This window comes from Drosophila melanogaster, chromosome 3R (assembly GCF_000001215.4).
Source record: "Drosophila melanogaster chromosome 3R".
In the NCBI taxonomy this organism is placed as follows: domain Eukaryota; kingdom Metazoa; phylum Arthropoda; class Insecta; order Diptera; family Drosophilidae; genus Drosophila; species Drosophila melanogaster.
The window spans coordinates 18,942,368-18,950,114 of NT_033777.3; the positions used below are offsets into that span (position 1 = coordinate 18,942,368).

At 43.1% G+C, this 7,747-nt stretch overlaps 1 protein-coding gene across 4 annotated transcripts in view; it reads left to right on the top strand.

The window, feature by feature from the left end:
- Nucleotides 1-7,747, top strand: part of CG42613 (uncharacterized protein) — a 48,893-nt gene that overhangs the window by 13,172 nt on the left and 27,974 nt on the right. For all 4 annotated transcript variants that reach the window (NM_001260256.1, NM_001414099.1, NM_169844.4 and 1 more), the window contains exons 4-5: nt 686-748; nt 4,924-5,640. In NM_001260256.1, coding sequence (NP_001247185.1) covers nt 4,932-5,640 — 709 coding nt within the window. In that variant the 5' untranslated portion in view covers nt 686-748; nt 4,924-4,931. The remainder of the gene's footprint in view (nt 1-685; nt 749-4,923; nt 5,641-7,747) is intronic.

The following is a 7,747-nucleotide window of genomic DNA, read 5'->3' on the forward strand; positions in this document are numbered from 1 at the left end:
TGCTGCCACAAACTGAGAGACACGGACACGCACAAAAATGGCACGAAAAAAAAAAGGGGAAACATTGCCGAGGAAAACAGTTAAAAGTAAACAACAGCAAAAAAAAGGGGGCTAAACAACATAAAATAAATGTAATAAATTTTAAACATAGAGATGATAAATTGCTCTGGGACTCGACTTAAGGCGCTGCTGCCAATGGCGAAATGCCTTTGCGCGATTCTCAACGCTTTTCCAACATTCTTACACAATTTGTTTGTTTGCGGCTTTGCCAGTCGTGCCACGCCCCCTCGAAAGCACCAAACGCCTTTGCTCGACACGTGTGTTTGGCATTTTTATCTATTTGGCAGCTGCTTTAGCTTGTCGTTGTTTAATTTAGTTTGCTGCGAAATTGATTTGCTGCAAAGTTCCCAGTTTATCCCTGCCCGTTGTTTCCTTTTTTTGGTTTGGTGTATTTGTACTTTAGAATCTTTTTGACACGCCCACGCCTGTTGGAAAGTTTTTCAACTTCCAGGCGAAGTCGCATTAATGCTGCAGTTGCAAATGTTTTGCGCGTAACTTTTACTTAAGCGCTGCCAGCTGTTTGGCAATGCAAAGTTGGCCTTAAGTCCTGCCAACTGCCAACTGCCAACTGCCGACTGCCAGTCGCCTTGTACTACTGAGTTCTCCGCCGCTCTTCTCTTTGCAGAAACTCCGACGACTCCGTGATTAGGACGTGTTGTACCCAAACGCTCTAAATGCAGACGATATGGTGAGTTATCTGGTTAATTGATATTCTTAAGCCTTCTTACCGCCTTATTGGAAAGCATTTAAGTGCAATTTAGGTTTATTGGTTCTGTAAATCAAATTTAATCATGTGCACGATTTTTGATTGGCCAGCTAAGTAGCTCAACAAGTTAAGCCCTTTGGCTGATGAATTGCAAATACATCTTTCTATCTGCATACAGCACTTACACTCACCCACGCAGACAGACGGTTGCATAAATCATGCATTACGCATACGCCGCATATGCCCAGAACTATTAACAAGCGCATTGCGTATTCATGAAAGCATTTTGTTGTGCTGAAGTGCACGTTGTGGCAGCAGCAGAAGAGGATAACAGGAATAGCAGCAAAAGTATATATATATATATAGGGCGACGAGCTAAGTTTTCTAATTAAAAACTACAAATAATTGTGACTCGTAATGAGCACACACACACATGCTGCACTTAAATGTAGTTGTGTAGCGCGCGCAAAAGCCAAATTTAAATTGCAATTTGTCACTGCGGTTGCAGCTTGCAGCTAGCTGGTTGTCATGTATGCAACATGCGACTGCAAGGCCCTGTGTCCTGGCTAATTTCCATTCCGTGATCATCATGAAGTTCCTTTTTGCAGCGCTCAGCTCAGCAACTAAAGGCAAAGGCACGCCTGCATTTCGTTTTTTTCCCAAAAGAGTTACATATATGTACATGCATGCAAGAAACGCGTGACCGCCTTTGTGTGATATTTGCCATAGACAAGCGACTTTAAAGCTTTAAATCAAACAGAATGTTAATCAACCAAGTGAATGCATATTGTTGCATCTCCCTTACACATCACGCATACACTGGCAGCATGAGGACATCTGAAATGTAAATGCCCCATTGCGGTGCACATATACATAAACGCATCTCCATCTTCATCTCTATCTGAGAATTTTGAGCAAAGCTCAAAGATACCCAGATACACAGGATGGCTAAATTTATGCCACCAACTCGCGGCGTTGAAGTGTAGAATGCTGGCGTTGCTGCTTTTTTGCTTTTCTGCTTTTCTACTGCTTTTCATGATGCACTGATGACGACGATGATGCGCTGCTGCTGCTGCTGCTGCGGATGGCAACTTTTTGTGCTGCATCGAGCGCCATTTGTTTCAGCCACCATCCATTTGCTGGGCTTTCAGGGCTCTTGGCGAGGGTTTAATAACTATTTTGGAGTGTTTGCCACGCTTAGAGGATTGCACTGTGGTGGCGGGCGAAGGCTTTAAATGTATATACATCTACTCTGGTGCAGCTGAGGCAAGTTTGCAAGCCTCGCAAAGCAGAGTTGTGCAACAAACTGAATAAATAGCAAGCGACATTTTCAAGTTTAAGGCGCTTTGCTTCAGTTAAATCTTAATACCATATTGTTTTTAATATTAATAAGTTTAGTTATTAAGGGGGTTCCTGAAAAGAATATCTTTATAGTTTGCCTGAAAGCACAAAGTCAGTCGCTCTTTTATTTGCTGCGTTTTCTCCACTTATTTTTATTTTTTTTTTTTGCTTTTTGAAGTGGTTTCTGCGCTTTAGTCTCTTCTAATTGGCTCTGGCTGGCTTTTAATTTTGCCGGCTTTATTATTTTCGCGTTCGCTGCCTTTGAACGACGAGCAGCACTCATTAAACCGCTGGCCAAGTGCACAATTAGCCGGGCCACAGATACGGGTCAAAAGGTATAGTCGCAGTCCCATGGCCCTGCGATGATGCCAAACAAACTGACTAATTGCGAGAGAAACAGAAACAGGTCAGCCGCAGGTGTTGATTGGTGTGAGTGTGCTTGTGTGTGTTAAAAACAGGACGAACATTTGAATAAACATTAGCGGCAACAAATTGCAATTTATTTGCAACGTTACAGCGTCCACAGTGGCTATTACTTTTGACTGCAATTAGCATTTTACAGTGCGGCCGAGTGCAGCGAATAATTTCCAATTATGCGGCATGCCACATGTGCCTGCACACGCAGCGTTGACAGTTCGGCAAGTCGCAGTGTGTAGTCCGTAGCTTGCTGCCGAGTCATCCTGGCCATCCTGCCTCCTTAATTATTCAGCAGGATACACACATGAGCTCACATCCTTTCTGCCAGCTGCCCGGAATTAATGGATACAGCTGGAACGTAACAGAAAACACCACTCAGCCACACAATCCAGCCCCGCCTTCAACACCCGCTCGCCGTCATTCGGAAAAACTCCAACACTCCGCACTGAACATTCACCCAGTTACGCATACGCCCTGATGACATTAGTGCAGCATTGCAGACAATTTTCGTTAGCAAAATGGGAAAGGCACCGACTAGCGGCCAGCAGAGGTCCGGTGGCCAACATTGGCCACGCACCAAAACATTGAGAAAAATCGTAAATGTACAACTGAAAAACGTTAACTTAAAAAAAGAAAATTGCTTTCAGTTTTTGGAAGATGTTTTAAAAAGTCTCTTTTGCATTTCTGACTTTCTTATTGTTTTAAAGGAGATACTCTTTTCGCATCTAGAATTTATTGCACACTAAACCTAAAAATTAAAGGGTTTAAGAACAGTGCATTAATCTTTTCAGAACAAACCAACTTTGTAGCTATTTATAAGTTTGTATTTACAAGTTAGAGAAAAACAATGAAGCAGTAATTAAAAAAAAGCTTTATTTGAGTGGAAAACGCGTATATTAGCCATATTTACATATATATATATATTTGTAATTTTATATGACCACTGTAGCTATCAATAGTAATTTTTCTCAGTGCACAAGCTCGCCATCACCCATTCAGCAATAGATGTGTGTGCGTGCATCGCAGTTTCACGTTGATTACGAGCACTTTATGGCTCTGTGCTACGTGTGGGCGTTGCTGTTAGATGGTTGGTTGTTGGATCTGGCCGAGTAGTATGACCATAGACATGATGTCTATGCGTTCATTGTTGCAATTTTTACTTTATTATCAACGTCTGTAATCACTAAAACAACAGGAGCAGCCAGCCAACCATCCAGCCACAACAAGGATAAAAGCAGTCGGGGGGCTGAGGGTTGGCAAACTTGTTACGGCGTCTGTTATTGCGGCCAAAAACATTTCGAGTGGCGGAAATTTGATAAATGCCTGGCCTGACCCAATGGGCGTGGCATCTGCCAAGGGCTTATCTACAGTGTACTTGTAGGTTATTTATGATTATTTCGCATATTTTTATGGCTTGCAAATGAGGAATGTGTATGCGACACAGTGGCGTAGTTAGGTGGGGATTTGCGGAAAAAGACACTCTATTTCGTTCAATATATTCAATATATTAAGAAAGGCTAACTTTAGGAGATTTCTTATCATTTCCTTGTTATGAGAGTCATTGCTTCTGTATGTACATATGTCTGTGTAAGCTTTTCCTTTTAACAGTTCGATAACAGCAAAAGCTCATCGCTTACAGTTACATTAATATTACGTATACGCGGATGCGACAACCAATTGACAGTTACACAGCTAAAAGCTTTTACGATGTAAGCTTGCAATCCTTTACAGTTTTTACCCAAGGATGTAGAGCAAAAGCTCTGTGCTATAAATTTAGCCATTACAGATCTCGTACCATAAAAGTACCATAAAAATTATTAAAGCAAATAAACGAATATTTTGATAAAGATAAAATTAAAGTACACAATGAATTTGGTCAACTTGAGCTTAAGTCTGTAGTTAAAAAACAATACCAAATCATAGTAACATCATTTTTTAACACAAATAAATACACAAGTTTTTAATAAAGATGAAATTAAATTACATGTTAAATTTTTGTCGGCTTACGCTTACTTCCTTTGTAAATAAAAACACACAAAACTTTAGAAAACGTTGGAAAAACAAACATTAACCCTCGGTCAAAACCCAGTTAAAAAAGAGAGTCGGGGATTTGGCTGATTGTAAAAAACAGCAAAAGGATTGCCCGCCGGCGTTAACCGAATGGGCGTGCCAGTGGAAATTGATTAAAAGAACAAGAACCCAAATGCTTTGTGATGCTGTCCGCATCCCTTTCGGCTTGAAATCCTTGCAACAGCGTTGTTGGGGTCGATAATCAAAGCAATGGGCTTATCAAAACTTAATGGCGGACAGTTCGAATTGTCAATTTAATGTGCACACTATGCTTATTGGTTTTCAACATCGATTTAATGGCTTTGTTGCCGTTTTATATCTCATTTCAGGGCACAACATGGCCTCAGCACAGATACGACATTTCTATAACACACCAACAACAATTTCTTCAACAACAACACGACAACCTTTACAACAACAGCAGCACACGAATAACTGCAACTGCATCAGTCGGAAGCAATTTCAAAACGATACGTTTCTGTGCCACACACAAACACAAAGCGAATCAGAGGCAGCAACAGCAACAACAACAGCAGCAGCAACATTATGCCAGTCAACACTTGCGGCAGCAGCAACATCAGCAACAGGAACAACTGCAACTGCAGCAGCAACAGATGATGTACCAGCCAGCGAATGTCCGCAGTCCTGGACCACAGATGAGAACTCTGACAGCGATAGAGACACCCAGCACAGGATGCGCAATCCTTTGGACGACATTGCTGCAGGCCGCAATGTTGCTGTTCTTCCTGTCGTGCAGCAACAGCAGGACCTGGCTGATACTGCTGCCCCTTTGGTCGCTTCTACAGGGATTTCGGAGCAGGATCGCCTCGCCACGAGCACTTGCCTATCACGCCTATCTTCCAAAGTCAGTCAGGACTCTACGAAACAACAACGAAAGCTCTATCAACACGGCGAAGCCACAAAGGACTACGCTGCTGCGGCTTCAACGACTCCGGCAGTCGGCATCCTTACGGATATGCAAAAGTTTGCACGCTCTATATTTCCGCTGGTTATCATCTTCAATCTGCTGCCTTTATTCTATGCAGGTGAGTACTTTTTATTTACTAGATTCGTTGCAAAGTATTTAACAAGTACATGATGTACCTCATGTTTAATTGTTAAAAATATGGGTTTACTATTAACAGCTGAAGAAGTTTTTCGTCTTCATGAATTTTATGAATTTATTTGAATCCGGACTTATAGTATCTAAATGTAGCCACATCAAACTTTAATGGTTTAGCATGGCACTTTTCCCTTTAAACTTCTGTGAAAGTTGCTGCTGCCCTCCATAGTCCTGCTAAAAAATGTGTAACTCTCAACCAACTCATGTAAAACAATTTTCCTACGTCCTAATTGGCAAGTCTCGAGTGTCCACTAGCTGGCTTTTAGCCTGCCAGTTTTAAAGACCCCACTGAGTGCTCACTGTAGTCGTCGGCTGGGCTGGTAAATAAATAATTGAAACTGTCGAAGAACATTTGCAAATCTGGCCAAACAACAACTGAGCTCATTATTTATGTACGCAGCCAAATATGTATCGACTGCCAAAGGCAATGGAAAAAAATTTAATGACCGGCAAAAGTGAGCGTCCCCCGGCAGGAAGGAAGCAATCCGCTCCGGCACCCCAGTCCCTGCCCCTTTCGGATCTGAGTTATCTCTTTTTCATTTTCGGTTTTTCAAACTCTTTGTGTGACAGTTTTTATATATATATATTTATTTTTTTCTACATTTGAGGGGCTGGTCATTTTTCAGAGCACGCACAAAGGCAAATTTATAACAAAGTTGGGGTCAAACGGGGCTGAGGCCGAGAAGACAATGCGCTAGGCGGTCTTAATTGCTTCCCGGCCGCAAAAACAATAACAGCATATTTCTGGAAGAACCCTTTTCGAGGTCTTTGTTGCTGCCTTGGCAAACTTATTAATTAAACGCGCTCATAATTATTTAAGACCGGCTGCCGCCGGAGCAAATTCAATCTGTGATCATTGCCCCCGATAGGCAGAGCTGCAGTAATCAGAGTTAGAGGAGCAGAATCCCCCCCCTGCTCAGCTGCCTAATGTGGCAGAAGCGAAGGCAAACAAAAGCGGTGCCATTTCAAAAGAAATCAATGACAATTCGTTAAAGTTCCTCCCCGGGGTAACCGCTCTCCAATTTTCCAACCCATCCCACAGAACACTTCCCAGGACATCATCGACATTTGAGCAGCGATTAAAGACAATTGAAGCCGCAGATGCAGAGGCAGCATAAGTCTGCTGCTTTCTTATCAGTTGGCAGAGCTCTCTGGCTTTTCCACTCTCTCCATCGTTATCTCTCTCTTGTGGAAAAGCTCGCGCCTGCGCTGCCAGGCCAACGGTGTTATCATTTGCCAAGAGATTGGCGCTTATCAGTTGGCCAGTGAATGTTTGCTGGGTTATCCCGCCATTGTTTGGCCCAAATAAATCGCTGACTTGGCATGCCGGACGGAGCAGGGAAAGTCAAAGACGCCAGTGCCCCAGGCACAGGTCAAAGTATCTGCGATTCGATGCCTCGGACGAAGAGCAAGAAAAAAAAACAAAAGAACACACTGCCATTTATCTTGGGCGACGTTTTTGCCCTAATGAGATTTGCGCCAAATTAAATGAAATCGAAAATTAGGTGCGCCAAGCTCGTTGGCAATTTAAATTGAAGGCGGCAATTATCCGCACAAACGGCCAAGTCGGACCAAAACGGGAGGAGCATAATGAGCAGAAGCCGAAGTTAAACAAGATTCTCACCTGTCAGCTTTGGCACCACCTGATGGCCTGGCACCTGGAAACCTTCGGGTTTCACCTGAAATCTGCCACCTGCCAGCTGTCTCGAGTGGCGGCTTTGGTTTTGGCTTTGGATGGGCGATTAAAGCGCTCGTCGGCCACTCGAACAAACAGAATCGACGGCTCATTGAGCCGCAGCCAAATGAAATCCGGTGGCAAACAACTTGAAGGATCCACTCGAGAAGGAGGCGGAGGAGGAGGAGGCTGCGCCAAGGAGTCCTGGGGTCCTGAAGTAGAAAAAAGAAGTGCACAAAAACGAAATCATAGATTCAATTTGATTTATTTCGCTGCCGTACTATATTGGCGTTGGACTAACAGCCGTCTCTCGATTCAAATGGCAGAGCTTTCACTTGATGTCATCGCGGCGTGC